This window comes from Vulpes lagopus, chromosome X (assembly GCF_018345385.1).
Source record: "Vulpes lagopus strain Blue_001 chromosome X, ASM1834538v1, whole genome shotgun sequence".
Lineage (NCBI taxonomy): Eukaryota > Metazoa > Chordata > Mammalia > Carnivora > Canidae > Vulpes > Vulpes lagopus.
Genome location: NC_054848.1, coordinates 41033999 through 41050592, shown reverse-complemented (window position 1 = coordinate 41050592; position 16594 = coordinate 41033999). Strand labels below are relative to the sequence as shown.

The following is a 16594-nucleotide window of genomic DNA, read 5'->3' as shown; positions in this document are numbered from 1 at the left end:
ATATTGTATGTTCTCATTTATATGGGAAAGCTTTTTAAAAAAATGTTAAACTCATAGAAGCAGAGTAGAATGTTACCAGAGTTATGGGGGAAATGAGATGTTGGTCAAAGAATACAAAGTCAATTATGTAGAATGAATGTCTAGAGATCTATGGGGCACCTGGCTGGCTCAGTCAGTGAAGCATGAAACTCTTGATCTCAAGGTTGTGAGTTCAAGCCCCACAATGGGTATGGAGATATACTTAAAATCTTAAAAAAAAAAAATTCTAGAGATCTAATATACAGGCATGAAGTCTATCTATACTTAATAATACCATATTGAACAATAGAAATAAATATGTTTTAAAAAAACTAAATTATAGGTGTACTCATCACACACACACAAAATGGTTGGAGGTGCCTGGCTGGCCCATTTGGAGGAGTATGCGACTCTTGATCTCATGATCAAGCCCCACATGTGGTGTAGAGATTACTTAAATACAAGTTTTAAAAAATGGTAACCATATGAGAAGATGTTAATTAGCTTGACTATAATAATCATTTCGATATGTATATGTGTATCAAATCATGTTGTATACCTTGAATATATATACAAATTTTATGAATAAGTAAATAGAAAGAGAGAAGGGTTGACTAAGGGTACTATAAGAAGTATTAACACAAAGGACGCTTGGGTGGTTCAGTCAGTTAAGCTTCTGGCTCTTGATTTTGGCTCAGGTCATGGTCTCAAAGCCATGAAATCCAGCCTATTATGGCCTCCATGTGAGCATGGAGCCTACCGAAGATTCCTTTTCTCCTATGGGGTACCTGGGTGGCTCAGTCAAAGGGCTGACTCTTTGTTTCAGCTTAGGTAATGATCTCAGGGTTTTGAGATCAAGCCCTGCCTTGGGCTTCATGCTCATCATGCAGTCTGCTTGAGATTCTTTCCCATTCCATCTTGCTCCCCCCTCCACTCTTCTCCCCACTTCTATGCTCTCTAAAACAAATAAATAAAATCTTTAAAAAAAATTCTCTCTCCCCCAGCCCCTCCCCTGTCCCATTCTCTCTCTAAAAAGAAAAAAAGTATTAACACAAAGGAGATTAACAACATAAAAATACAACCTTCCTTTTTTTTTTAAATACAACCTTCCTAATTACAAAAAAAAATTAAAAGAAACACTCAACAGAGAACAAAATACAGTGAATATAACACATATGCACAGTAATTACATCAGAAGATGAAAGAATTGAGATGAAACACATTTGAATTGTTTATATCATCAAACAGTAACACAAACAAGTGTAAATAGGCTTATCTCACCTATTAAGCAAGAAAGGTTTCCACACTGCCTCATAAAGCAGAACCCAGAAATGCTGTGCACAAGAGACATGTTTACAACACAGTCATTCAAACAGGCTAAAATTAAAGAGATGGACAAACATTTACCAAATGAAAACAATATAAAAGAAGGAACTGGAAAAAAAAAAAAAAAAAAAAAAGAAGGAACTGGAATCCTGATGTCAAAGTAGCATTCCAAAAGTTATATGAGCCAAAGGAGAATACTTTGTAATGTTAAAAGCCCTGTCCAAAATGAAGATTTAGGGACGCCTGGGCAGCTCAGTGATTGAGCATCTGCCTTTGGCTCAGGGCATGATCCCAGGGTCCTGGTATTGAGTTCCACATTGGGCTCCATGCAGGGAGCCTGCTTCCTGCTCTGCCTATGTCTTTGCCTCTGTGTGTGTGTGTGTGTGTCTCTCATGAATAAGTAAGTAAAATCTTTTTAAGAAATGAAGCTTTAACAACAAAATATGTGAAGATACCTATGCACAAACTTACACAGCAAAAGCCTATATAAACCAAAAATGTTAGGAATGCAAAAAACAAGCATTCCCTAAGGAAGGGGAGACTTTCAACATACCACTTACAAAATGAGACAGATTAAGTAGACAAAAAAATAAGTGAAGATACAAAAGACCCAAGCAATATAATCAATAAGGTGAAACTTTTGGATCTATATATATTGAACACTATACCCAGATCATACAAAATATAGTTTCTCTTGAGCACACATGCAGCAGTCACAAAAACTGATCATACAGTATGACACAAAAAAAGATAATCTCAGTAGGTTCCTTAAAATATTTATTACAAACACAAATTACAATCAGTAAAGAAATTTAAGAGTTACAAGTTAATAAGCTGATTCTAAAATTCATATATTAGGGATGCCTGGGTGGCTCAGCAGTTGAGCTTCTGCCTTCAGCTCAGGGCATGATCCCGGAGCCCCGGGATTGAGTCCCATGTCAGGCTCCCTGCATGGAGCCTGCTTCTCCCTCTGCCTGTGTCTCTGCCTCTCTCTCTCTCTCTCTGTCTCTCAGGAATAAGTATATAAATAAAATATTTTTTAAAAATTCATATATTAAAAAAAAAAAAAAAACGGGAATAAAGAGCCTAGATAGCCAAAGCAATTTTGAAAAAGAAGAAAAGGGGCACCTGGGCGGCTCAGTGGTTGAGCATCTGCCTTTGGCTCATGGCGTGATCCCAGGGTCCTGGGATTGAGTCCCACATCAGACTCCCTGCAGGGAGCTTGCTTCTCCCTCTTTTTATGTCTCTGCCTCTCTCTGTGTCTCTCATGAATAAATAAAATCTTAAAAAAAAGTTAAAGAGGTTATATTACCTCATTTTAAGACTTGTAAAGTTATCGTTCTCAAGACAGTGTGGTAGTTTTGTAAAGATATACACAAGACAAAGTAAGGTTTAGAAATAAACCCACATATACATGGTCAATTGATGTCTGACGAAGGTGTCAAGGATATTCAGGGAAGAAAGAATACTCTTCTCAACAAATCTCTCTGGACAACTGGTTAGTCATATCCAAAAAACTTCAGAATTTCTGAAGGATCTTACTCAACTGTTAAGACTGATTATCTCCAGAAGGTGAGACTATGAGGAATGTTCAAATTAAAATTTTGATATTTCTGGTCATTTAGTGAAGGTTGTAACTAACAGGTTTCTCCATTATAAAGTTACCAATTGTCCCTATGTAACCAATGACTAATCTGTGGGGATGTAACTTGAGACAATGTAAATATTTTGTTCCTCATTCAACTTTCACCCAATAACTTTGGCATCCATCAGTGATTCTTGCTTGACTCAATTATTACTTTAATAGTTTCAAAATGGTTATTTTTCTAACTGTCAATCTTCCCACATTATTAATTGGTGCTACACAAAACTGTAATTCCAAAATCTGCTGGCAAAGTCCTAACAGGGGCCATAGTCAGATCAGAAGGATAGAGGGATACAACAGTTGATGGAATTAAGGTGGAAGTTTGGATGAAAATAGGAATGTCTGAATGGACTTTACATGTAGATGCATCTCCTTCATCTAAATGTATTCCTAGGGGCACCTAGGTGGCTCAGTGGTTGAGCATCTGCCTTTATTTAGCTCAGGTCATGATCCTGCAGTTCTAGGATTGAGTCCCGCTTCAGGCTTCTCGTGGGGAGCCTGCTTTTCCCTCTGCCTATGTCTCTGCCTCTCTGTTTATCATGAATAAGTAAATAAAATCTTTTAAAAATTAAATAAATGTATTCCTAAGGTGGATATTATGTCTGACTAGGGAATATTTCTCCTGTCTAGTACGGTAAAACAAAAAGAATGTAAGTTCACCCTTTGGGCAGTATTAATTGTACATGATAAATGAGAATCTTTAGAATTGCCCAAACCCATACAAGTTGTTATTCTGAAGCAGTACAGAATACGTGGTGAGGGGGCACCTGGGTGGTTCAGTCGATCAGACTTTGGTTCAGTTTCACCCTGGGGTCCTGGGATAGAGCCCTACATCAGGCTCCCTGCTCAGCGGGGAATCTGCTTCTCCCTCTACCTCTGCCCCTGACTCTCCCCCTCCCTGCTCGTGCTCTCTCGCTATCTCTTTCTCTCCTTCTCAAATAAATAAATAAAATCTTAAAAAAAAAAATACGTGGTGGACAAAAAGAGATAACGACTTTAGTGGCATGTTAGAGGCTGAATTACTGGTCCAAAAAATTCTCCTAGAATAGCCCTGTGTGCCCTGTGAAAAAGGTGGTTGACACAGACAACACCACACTGTCACGGCTTAAATAAATTAGTAACACCTGACAGTGTTAGTAGCTCCTGATATGGTTTCCACAATGGAAAAACAAAGAAAGCTAAGGAGACTAGTTCTCAGTGACTGATCCTGCAAAGGCTTTGTCCTCCATCTGTTGAGATAGGAAAACAGTAAGCAGCCCTCTGCTTTCATATGGGAAGGATCCTAATTTACATTTACAGTACTACCACAGTGTTCTCTGAATTCACCAGATGTCATAATCCAACTGTCAAAACTTGGTTAGAAGAGATTTGGATTTGATACAGGTCCCAAGGATAATAATACACTACGTTGATGACATCATGATACGAGAGACACTGAAAATCAAGCCAGGACTGACCGGCAGTGAGTGACACACGGGGACAGAGGTGAGTTGATAAATCCAGCGAAAATCCAAGGGCCCACTCAAATGGTGAAATTCATCAGAATCCCCAGGGCAGGAGCTCTTCATGACATTCCACAGGCAACAAATAATGAACTACTGTTGGACTGTGAGCATGGGCGAGAGCCAGAAACTGGCTGTCATTCTTGGAACATAAGCAGGCCTCAGGCCCTGTATAAAGCATCTGTGATGAAATTTACATTTCTACCTGAAAGGAGGATTCTGCAGTCACTTTGTCAACCAGCACAGATATTTCTCTTCCTACGATAAAGACCAGGGATCTAAACTTACCCAGAGAGGGGGAGGGGCAAGATGGCGGAAGAGTAGGGTCTCCAAGTCACCTGTCCTCAACAAATTACCTAGAAAACATTCAAATCATCCTAAAAATCTACGAATTCGGCCTGAGATTTAAAGAGAGACCAGCTGGAACGCTACAGTGAGAAGAGGTCGCGCTTCTATCAAGGTAGGAAGACGGGGAAAAAGAAATAAAGACACAAAAGGCGTCCAAGGGGGAGGGGCCCCTCGAGGAGCCGGGCTGAGGCCGGGGCGAGTGTCCCCAGGACAGGAGAGCCCCGTCCCGGAGGAGCAGGAGCTGCACCAACCTTCCCCGCGGAAAGGCCTCCCGGGGAATTGGAGCAGGATCCCCAGAAAGGCGGGGATGCCCTCGGGCTCCCAGGGACAGTATCAGAGGAACTGCGCCCCGGGAGATGCGCCGAGCTCCCTAAGGGCTGCAGCGCACACGGCGGGACCCGGAGCAGCTCGGAGGGGCTCGGGCGGCGGCTCCGGAGGGGGCTGCGGGGCGGGAGCGCGAATTCAACAGCGCAGGCTCCGGAGCACAGGGCGACGGGACACAGCCCAGGATCCGCCCTCCCCCCGGGACAGGCAGAGGCCAGGAGGGCCCAGGACAGCGAGGACGCTCCTGCTGGAACTGAGCAGATGAGCGGCCCCGCCCGGAGCCCCCAGGCCCTGCAGACGGAGAGCCCCGGAGTTACTGCGGGGGCTGACTCCAGGGTCCCAGAGCTGCCCCCGCCACTGTGGCTTCCTCCCGGGGCCTCACGGGGTGAACAACCCCCACTGAGCCCTGCACCAGGCAGGGGCTGAGCAGCTCGCCCAAGTGCTAACACCTGAAAATCAGCACAGCAGGCTCCTCCCCCAGAAGACCAGCGACACGGACCAGTTCCAGGCGAAGTCAAGGGACTTAAAGTATACAGAATCGGAAGATACTCCCCCGAGTTTTTTTGTTTGTTTGTTTGTTTTTTGTTTTTGTTTTTGGTTTTTTTTGTTTTGTTTTGTGCTTTTTTTCCTTTCTTTCTTCTTGATTTCTGATTGCTTCCCCCACCGCACCCCCCCTTTTTTTTCTCCTTTCTTTCTTCTTTCTCTTTTTCTTCTCTTTTTCCCCTTCTTTTTCTTCTTTCTCTTTTTTCTTTTTCTCTTTTCTTTTCTTCTCTCTCTTTTTCTCCTTTTCCCAATACAACTTGTTTTTGGCCACTCTGCACTGAGCAAAATGACTAGAAGGAAAACCTCACCTCAAAAAAAAGAATCAGAAACAGCCCTCTCTCCCACAGAGTTACAAAATATGGATTACAATTCAATGACAGAAAGCCAATTCAGAAGCACTATTATACAGCTACTGGTGGCTCTAGAAAAAACCATAAAGGACTCAAGAGACTTCATGACTGCAGAATTTAGATCCAATCAGGCAAAAAATTAAAAATCAATTAAATGAGATGCAATCCAAGCTAGAAGTCCTAACGTTGAGGCTTAACGAGGTGGAAGAATGAGTGAGTGACATAGAAGACAAGTTGATGGCAAAGAGGGAAACTGAGGAAAAAAGAGACAGGCAATTAAAAGACCATGAGGATAGATTAAGGAAATAAATGACAGCCTGAGGAAGAAAAACCTACGTTTAATTGGGGTTCCCGAGGGCGCCGAAAGGGACAGAGGGCCAGAATATGTATTTGACCAAATCCTAGCTGAAAACTTTCCGAATCTGGGAAGGGAAACAGGCATTCAGATCCAGGAAATAGAGAGATCCCCCCCTAAAATCAACAAAAACCGTTCAACACCTCGACATTTAATAGTGAAGCTTGCAAATTCCAAAGATAAGGAGAAGATCCTTAAAGCAGCAAGAGAAAAAAAGTCCCTGATTTTATGGGGAGGAATATTAGGGTAACAGCAGACCTCTCCACAGAGACCTGGCAGGCCAGAAAGGGCTGGCAGGATATATTCAGGGTCCTAAATGAAAAGAACATGCAACCAAGAATACTTTATCCAGCAAGGCTCTCATTCAATATGGAAGGAGAGATAAAGAGCTTCCAAGACAGGCAGGAACTGAAAGACTATGTAACCTCCAAACCAGCTCTGCAAGAAATTTTAAGGGGGACTCTTAAAATTCCCCTTTAAGAAGAAGTTCAGTGGAACAATCCACAAAAACAAGGACTGAATACATATGATGACACTAAACTCATATCTGTCAATAGTAACTCTGAACGTGAACGGGCTTAATGACCCCATCAAAAGGCGCAGGGTTTCAGACTGGATAAAAAAGCAGGACCCATCTATTTGCTGTCTACAAGAGGCTCATTTTAGACAGAAGGACACCTACAACCTGAAAATAAAAGGTTGGAGAACCATTTACCATTCAAATGGTCCTCAAAAGAAAGCAGGGGTAGCCATCCTTATATCAGATAAATTAAAATTTACCCCGAAGACTATAGTGAGATGAAGAGGGACACTATCTCATACTCAAAGGATCTATCCAACAAGAGGACTTAACAATCCTCAATATATATGCCCCGAATGTGGGAGCTGCCAAATATTTAAACCAATTAATAACCAAACTGAAGAAATACTTTGATAATAATACACTTATACTTGGTGACTTCAATCTAGCTCTTTCTATACTAGATAGGTCTTCTAAGCACAACATATCCAAAGAAACAAGAGCTTTAAATGATACACTGGACCAGATGGATTTCACAGATATCTACAGAACTTTACATCCAAACTCAACTGAATACACATTCTTCTCAAGTGCACATGGAACTTTCTCCAGAATAGACCACATACTAGGTCACAAATTGGGTCTGAACCGATACCAAAAGATTGGGATAGTCCCCTGTATATTCTCAGACCATAATGCCTTGAAATTAGAACTTAATCACAACAAGAAGTTTGGAAGGACCACAAACACGTGGAGGTTAAGGACCATCCTGCTAAAAGATGAAAAGGTCAACCAGGAAATTAAGGAAGAATTAAAAAGATTCATGGAAACTAATGAGAATGAAGATACAACCGTTCAAAATCTTTGGGATGCAGCAAAAGCAGGCCTGAGGGGGAAATACATCGCAATACAAGCATCCATTCAAAAACTGGAAAGAACTCAAATTCAAAAGCTCACCTTACACATAAAGGAACTAGAGAAAAAGCAACAAATAGACCCCACCCCCAGCAGAAGAAGACAGTTAATTAAAATTCGAGCAGAACTAAATGATATCGAGACCAAAAGAAATGTGGAACAGATCAACAGAACCAGGAGTTGTTCTTTGAAAGAATTACTAAGATAGATAAACCATTAGCCAACCTTATTAAAAAGAAGAGAGAGAAGACTCAAATTAATAAAATCATGAATGAGAAAGGAGAGATCACTACCAACACCAAGGAAATACAAAAGATTTTAAAAACATATTATGAACAGCTGTACGCCAATAAATTAGGAAATCTAGAAGAAATGGACGCATTCCTGGAAAGCCACAAACTACCAAAACTGGAGCAGGAAGAAATAGAAAACCTGAACAGGCCAATAACCAGGGAGGAAATTGAAGCAGTCATCAAAAACCTCCCAAGACAAAAGAATCCAGGGCCAGATGGCTTCCCAGGGGAATTCTATCAAACGTTTAAAGAAGAAATCATACCTATTCTACTAAAGCTGTTTGGAAAGATAGAAAGAGATGGAGTACTTCCAAATTCGTTCCATGAGGCCAGCATCACCTTAATTCCGAAACCAGACAAAGACCCCACCAAAAAGGAGAATTACAGACCAATATCCCTGATGAACATGGATGCAAAAATTCTCAACAAGATACTAGCCAATAGGATCCAACAACACATTAAGAAAATTATTCACCATGACCAAGTAGGATTTATCTCCGGGACACAAGGCTGGTTCAACGCTCGTAAAACCATCAATGTGATTCATCATATCAGCAAGAGAAAAACCAAGAACCATATGATCCTCTCATTAGATGCAGAGAAAGCATTTGACAAAATACAGCATCCATTCCTGATCAAAACACTTCAGAGTGATGGGATAGAGGGAACTTTCCTCGACATCTTAAAAGCCATTTACGAAAAGCCCACAGCAAATATCATTCTCAATGGGGAAGCACTGGGAGCCTTTCCCCTAAGATCAGGAACAAGACAGGGATGTCCACTCTCACCACTGCTCTTCAACATAGTTCTGGAAGTCCTCGCCTCAGCAATCAGACAACAAAAAGACATCAAAGGCATTCAAATTGGCAAAGAAGAAGTCAAACTCTCCCTCTTCACCGATGACATGATACTCTACATAGAAAACCCAAAAGCCTCCACCCCAAGATTGCTAGAACTCATACAGCAATTTGGTAGCGTGGCAGGATACAAAATCAATGCCCAGAGGTCAGTGGCATTTCTATACACTAACAATGAGACTGAAGAAAGAGTAATTAAGGAGTCAATCCCATTTACAATTGCACCCAAAAGCATAAGATACCTAGGAATAAACCTAACCAAAGAGGTGAAGGATCTATACCCTAAAAACTATAGAACACTTCTGAAAGAAATTGAGGAAGACACAAAGAGATGGAAAAATATTCCATGCTCATGGATTGGAAGAATTAATATTGTAAAAATGTCAATGTTACCCAGGGCAATTTACACGTTTAATGCAATCCCTATCAAAATACCATGGACTTTCTTCAGAGAGTTAGAACAAATTATTTTAAGATTTGTGTGGAATCAGAAAAGACCCCGAATAGCCAGGGGAATTTTAAAAAAGAAAACCATAGCTGGGGGCATCACAATGCCAGATTTCAGGTTGTACTACAAAGCTGTGGTCATCAAGACAGTGTGGTACTGGCACAAAAACAGACACATAGATCAATGGAACAGAATAGAGAACCCAGAAGTGGACCCTGAAATGTATGGTCATCTAATATTCGATAAAGGAGGAAAGACTATCCATTGGAAGAAAGACAGTCTCTTCAATAAATGGTGTTGGGAAAATTGGACATCCACATGCAGAAGAATGAAACTGGACCACTCTCTTTCACCATACACAAAGATAAACTCAAAATGGATGAGAGATCTAAATGTGAGACAAGAGTCCATCAAAATCATAGAAGAGAACACAGGCAACACCCTTTTTGAACTCGGCCACAGTAACTTCTTGCAAGATACATCCACAAAGGCAAAAGAAACAAAAGCAAAAATGAACTATTGGGACTTCATCAAGATAAGAAGCTTTTGCACAGCAAAGGATACAGTCAACAAAACTAAAAGACAACCTACAGAATGGGAGAAGATATTTGCAAACGACATATCAGATAAAGGGCTAGTTTCCAAAATCTATAAAGAACTTATTAAACTCAACACCAAAGAAACAAACAATCCAATCATGAAATGGGCAAAAGACATGAAGAGAAATCTCACAGAGGAAGACATGGACATGGCCAACATGCACATGAGAAAATGCTCTGCATCACTTGCCATCAGGGAAATACAAATCAAAACCACAATGAGATACCACCTCACACCAGTCAGAATGGGGAAAATTAACAAGGCAGGAAACAACAAATGTTGGAGAGGATGCGGAGAAAAGGGAACCCTCTTACACTGTTGGTGGGAATGTGAACTGGTGCAGCCACTCTGGAAAACTGTGTGGAGGTTCCTCAAAGAGTTAAAAATAGACCTGCCCTACGACCCAGCAATTGCACTGCTGGGGATTTACCCCAAAGATTCAGATGCAATGAAACGTCGGGACACCTGCACCCCGATGTTTCTAGCAGCAATGGCCACAATAGCCAAACTGTGGAAGGAGCCTCGGTGTCCATCGAAAGATGAATGGATAAAGAAGATGTGGTTTATGTATACAATGGAATATTACTCAGCCATTAGAAATGACAAATACCCACCATTTGCTTCAACGTGGATGGAACTGGAGGGTATTATGCTGAGTGAAATAAGTCAATCGGAGAAGGACAAACAGTGTATGTTCTCATTCATTTGGGGAATATGAATAATAGTGAAAGGGAATATAAAGGAAGGGAAAAGAAATGTTGGGAAATATCAGGAAGGGAGACAGAACATAAAGACTCCTAACTCGGGGAAACGAACTAGGGGTGGTGGAAGTGGAGGAGGGCGGGTGTTGGAGGGGAAGGGTGACGGGCACTGAGGTGGACACTTGACGGGATGAGCACTGGGTGTTTTTCTGTACGTTGGTAAATTGAACACCAATAAAAATTAATTAAAAAAATAAATAAATAAACTTACCCAGAAAGGTAGAGAGGTACCATGTGTTCCCATTGGAATGGCGGGTCTTGCAGCATTTTGTGTGTATTATTTAAATTGAAGAGCAAGGCAAATGCTAAAAGGTTGTCTGTTCACCTGATCCACATGTGCCTGGCAGCCAAAGGCTTTGCTGTGGGAGCAATGACTCTTGGTATGGGCTAATCCTGCATAAGGAATTCTGAGCAAAGCCTAAACCTTAGAAGAAGAGATGCTTGGTGGTAGTTGCTTTAGCTAGACATCTCATTTTGAGGTTATATGTTCATGTTGAAAATAAATCATTAGAGGGCAGCCCAGGTGGCTCAGCGGTTTAGTGCCGCCTTCAGCTCAGGGCGTGATCCCGGAGACCCAGGATCAAGTCCCACGTCGGGCTCCCTGCATGGAGCCTGCTTCTCCCTCTGCCTGTGTCTCTGCCTCTCTCTCTCTCTCCCTCTCTGTATTTCTCATAAATAAATAAAATCTTAAAAAAAATAAAATAAAATAAATCATTAGAGTGGGTCAGACAAGAACATGGTGATTCGAATATTGACTTCCTTTCTTGCAGGCTTGATCTCCCTGGCCACCAAATTACTAGTGACTAGTTCACTAACCAGGTCATTCAGGGGAGTCACATTAGTACCAAAAAAAGTTACTTTTAAATGCACTTCATAGGGACGCCTGGGTGGCTCAGTGGTTGAGCGTCTGCCTTCAACTCAGAGAGTGATCCTAGAGTCCTGAGATCGAGTCCCACATCGGGCTCCTTGTATGGAGCCTGCTTCTCCCTCTGCCTCTCTCTCTGCCTCTGTGTCTCTCATGAATAAATAAAGTATTTAAAATAAATAAATACATAAATGCACTTGATAGTGGCAAAATGGTTACCTTCTTAAACTCTTCTGACGAAATTAGTTTTAAAGAGGACAACATGCCAGTACTGATGTATTTCCAGTTGCTGCAGAATATCACATGCATTTCATGTTATGTAGGAATCCTACTTATTGCAGTTAATTTAACTTTTTTCTGCCTGCTCTGTGGACTGAGTACTTTAGGGCTGGTAAGCTATTGATGATCCCTTTTAGAACAATGCATTAATATAACATTATAAGCCTCCCCGTAATTGAAAATGTGTGTTTAAACCAAACCTTAAAAAGCTGATAAAATGGCTGCTTAGAAGTAGTGCTTATTTCAAGAAGGATCATAGTTGCAAACATGAGAATAAGTTAACTATGGATCCCAGTTTAGCTCTTTTGCAACTGCAGAATTATATTTATGCTGCTGTTATATTAGAATAATTTTTAAATGTCCTTTTGAAATAGAAATGTCTTTTAAGTGCTAATGCAAAGGTAAATGAAAAACAATTTTTAAATGTATGAAGTATGTTTATTTCTCCTATAAGACTCATAAATGTTAACAAATTACCTACAGTGGAAGTGATTAATGACTTATGAGCAAGCTTGTTTGGTCAAACATTACACACAAACCTTGGTATACTCCAGAATATGTTATTGCAACTTGTGAAATTCTCTTGTCTAACCTGAATTTACATTCCATGGTGATAACATGGTAAATGTAGTGTAACTAAAATAAGTGAACACATTAAAAAAAAAAAAAAAAATATATATATATATATATATATATATATATATATATATATATATATATATATATATATAGTTGCCTACTGCTGGTATTAAACAAAACAACATAGCACCTAATCAGCTTACTTGGATTCTGCAAGACACATGTTCCATGTCTGTGGATATTACTAACTCCTATCTATAAAATTACCCAAATACGGTCATTTTCGAATAAGATCCTGGAAAAAAAAGTAAGCTGTCTCAATTGCAAAAAGCAGGAGCTCTTTTTTTAATGGTGAAAAAACTTATATTTAGATTTAGCCAGCTGGACTCAGTTTAGATGATCCCATTTTTATTGGCAACATCCAAAGCATCATAGTCAGAAGCAGTCAAACATATGACTTCTCTCCAATCGGCCTGATCAAGATGTTGATGTTGGTCACATCAATAACCTAGAGCTTCTTCATAGCCCGTGTGATCTGGTGCTTGTTGGCCCTGAGATCCACGATGAATACGAGTGTGTTGTCTTCATTTTCTTCATGGCTGTCTCGGTAGTCAGGGGGGAACCTGATGATGGCATAGTGGTCAAACTTGCAGCTTTGGGAGGGACATTTACATTTCTTATTTGCCTTCAGTGCCATCTTCACGAAAGGGAACAGTAGCTCTCTTGATGCCTTTGGCCATTATGATCCACACTCAGATATGATTTTAGAACTGTCTCCGATTTTACTAATGAAGACAGGAGGCCAGGAGGCTCATGAGCAAAATGACCATGGTGACAGGGATGGAGGTTATGTACAGACCCAGCAACATGGACTTTCACTCACCAAGGTTGACTTGGCTACAACCACAGCAGAGTGCCCAAGGTGCCAGCAGCAGAGATCAACATTGAGTCTCTGATATGGCACCATTCTCTGGGGTAATCAGCCAGCTACCTGGTGGCAGGTTGATTACACTGACCACTTCCATCATGGAAAGGGGAGCACATTCTTGTTACTGGAATAGACGGTTACTCTGGATATGGATTTGCCTTTCCTGTACACCATGCCAAAACTACCATCTGTAGACTTACATGATGCCTTATCCACTATGACGGTATTCAACACATTGTTAATGATGAAGGAATTTACTTCATAACAAATGAAGTGCAGCAATGAGTCTGCTCATAGAATTCACTTGTCTTACCAGGTTTCCCACCATCCCCAAGCATCTGGCTTTGACAGAATGGTGGAATAGCCTTTAGAAGACTCAGCTGCAGTGCCAACTAGGTGGTAACACCTTGCTAAGCTGAGGCAATGTCTTCCAATAGGCTGTACACCCTCTGAATCAGCATCTGATATATGGTACTGTTTCTCCCATAGACAGGAGTCAAGGATCCAGAACACAAGGGGTGGAATTGGAAAATGGCACCACCCACTATTACCCATAATGAAAAACTAGCAAAAATTTCCCTTTTCATCCATATGACCTTATGCTCTGCTAGTATAGAAATCTTATTTCCAAAGGGATGAATGCTTCTACCAGGAAACACAATGATTCCATTTCACTAGAACCTAAGATTGCCACCCAGCAGAAAATTGGGCTGCTGCTACACAACGGAGGTAAGGAATTATATGCCTGAAATACAGAAGACCCCTTGGGCACCTGGGTGATGGCTCAGTCAGTTAAGCATCGAACTCTTGATCTCAGCTCAGGTCTTGATCTCAGGGATGTGATTTCAAGCCTTATGTTGGGCTCCACACTGGGCTTGGGGCCTACTTTTTTTAAAAAAAGGCCCCTTAAGGCATACTCTGTGTCATGTTCTGTGATTAAAGTCGATGGAAAACTATACAACACAATTCAGGCAAGACTATTAATAGCTGGACCCTGCAGGAATGAAAGTTTGGGTCACTGCGCTAAATAAAGAACCAACCAAGGTACTTACTGAGAGCAAAGGGAATATGTAATGGGTAGTAGGATTTACTTATAAATACCAGTTATGACTACCTGACCAGTTAGAAAAATAAGTGCTATAATTTTTTTAGTATTTCTTCCTTGTTTTGTTATGAACATTGTGTATAAGACAATTATTTTTGCTTTGTGCCCTCTCTTATCCTCTATCACCCAACATAAAATCTATTAATAACACTTAGCTTTGGGGCACCTGGGTGATGCAGTCAGTTGAGCATCTGACTCTTGATTTCAGCTCAGGTCGTGATACCACGTAGGGCTCTACGCTCAGTGCGCAGTCTGTTTAAGAGTCTCACTTCCTCTGTCCCTCCTGCTCATGCTCTCTAAAATAAATAAGTCTTGGGCAGCCCTGGTGGCTCAGTGGTTTAGTGCTGTCTTTAGCCCAGGGCCTGATCCTGGGGACCTGGGATCAAGTCCCACATCAGGCTCCCTGCATGGGGCCTGCTTCTCCCTCTGACTGTGTCTCTGCCTCTCTCTCTCACTGCATCTCTCATGAATAAATAAATAGAATCATAAATAAATAAATAAATAAATAAATAAATAAATAAATAAATCTTAAAAAAATAATAATGGTTAGCTTTATGTCACTTATGTAAATGCATGGTATATCAAAGAGAAGAGTAAACATCACTCAATGACTTTGCATCCTCTTCTGAGGAAAGAATTAGCCTGTTTTCGGTTATACACAAGATGGCTGTATCATGTTAGGCAGAAGGATGACTTTGTTGTCTTTATTTGGGGACTGAGTATGGTTCAGGATGATGCATGTGGGCACCACGTTGACAAGGGGTGGACTGTGATGGGTCAGTTTTATGTGTCAAGTGGGCCTGCTATAATCCTGAGTTACTCAATCAAAAACTAATCTAGGTGTTGCTGTGAAGTTCTTCTGTAGATGTGTTTAACATGTACCATTAGCTAACGTTAGTAGAAAAGATCATCCTTGATTATCTGGATCCAATTTTATACAATCAGTTGAAAGGCCTTAAGAGCAAAACTGAAGGGATGCCTGGGTGGCTCAGTGGTTGAGTGCCTACCTTTGGCCCAGGGCATGATCCTAGAGTCCCAGGATCGAGTCCCACATCAGGCTCCCTGCCAGGAGACTGCTTCTCTCTCTGCCTCTCTCTGTGTGTGTCTCTCATGAATAAATAAATAAAATCTTTTTTTTAATGATAGTCACACACACAGAGAGAGAGAGAGGCAGAGACATAGGCAGAGGGAGAAGCAGGCTCCGGGAGCCCAATGTGGGATTCGATCCCGGGTCTCCAGGATCGCGCCCTGGGCCAAAGGCAGGCGCCAAACCGGTGCACCACCCAGGGATCCCAGTAAATAAAATCTTTAAAAAGATAACCACAAAACTGAAGTTTCCCTGAGGATGAAATTCTACCTGTGGATGGCTATGTCAGCTCCTGCCACTTTCCTGCTGGCCTGCCTATGGATTTTGGACTTGCCTTGCCAACTCACACAATTACTTAATCCAATTCCTTGCAATAAATCTCTTAAAGCACTACACGTGTATATCCCCTACTGGCTCTATTTCTCTGGTAGAACTCTGACTGATACAGAGTACCCAGTTGGGCCTTTAATCCTTGTAAGACACAGAAGAGGAGAAGGCAGACACAAAGGAGAGGGTCTTGTAACAAAAGCAGAGATTACAGTGATACAGCCACAAACCAAGGAATATGTATACCCATAAGAAGGTGGAAGATGCAAGGATGGATTCTCCCTTACAACCTTCAGAGGGAGCATGGCTCTGCCAATACCTTGATTTTAGATTCCTGGCCTCCAGACTGTGAGAGAAAAAACTTTTGTTGTTTAAGCCACCAAGTTTATGGTCATTAGTTATGGCACAACAATGAAAGCAACACAAATTTTTCTTACTGGGAAGTCAGGTACTGCTATAATAAATACCTAAAAACGTGCAAGTGGCTATGGCTTGGGCTACTATGTAGCAGCTAGAAGAATTTTCAAGCAAGTGACAGAAAAAAAAACAGACTGCCCCGAAGAGACTGTTGGGAAGAAATATGGACGTTAAAGGCACTGCTGGAGAGGGTTCAGAAGGA

At 41.2% G+C, this 16594-nt stretch overlaps 1 protein-coding gene across 3 annotated transcripts in view; it reads right to left on the bottom strand.

The window, feature by feature from the left end:
- Nucleotides 1–16594, bottom strand: part of ZNF157 (zinc finger protein 157) — a 51532-nt gene that overhangs the window by 14091 nt on the left and 20847 nt on the right. The window contains exon 1 of one of the 3 annotated variants that reach the window (XM_041740270.1): nt 11017–11329. The exons of the other annotated variants lie outside the window; for them this stretch is intronic. Coding sequence (XP_041596204.1) covers nt 11017–11049 — 33 coding nt within the window. The 5' untranslated portion in view covers nt 11050–11329. Of the gene's footprint in view, nt 1–11016; nt 11330–16594 lie in introns of those variants that run through there. 3 annotated transcript variants of the gene reach the window in all.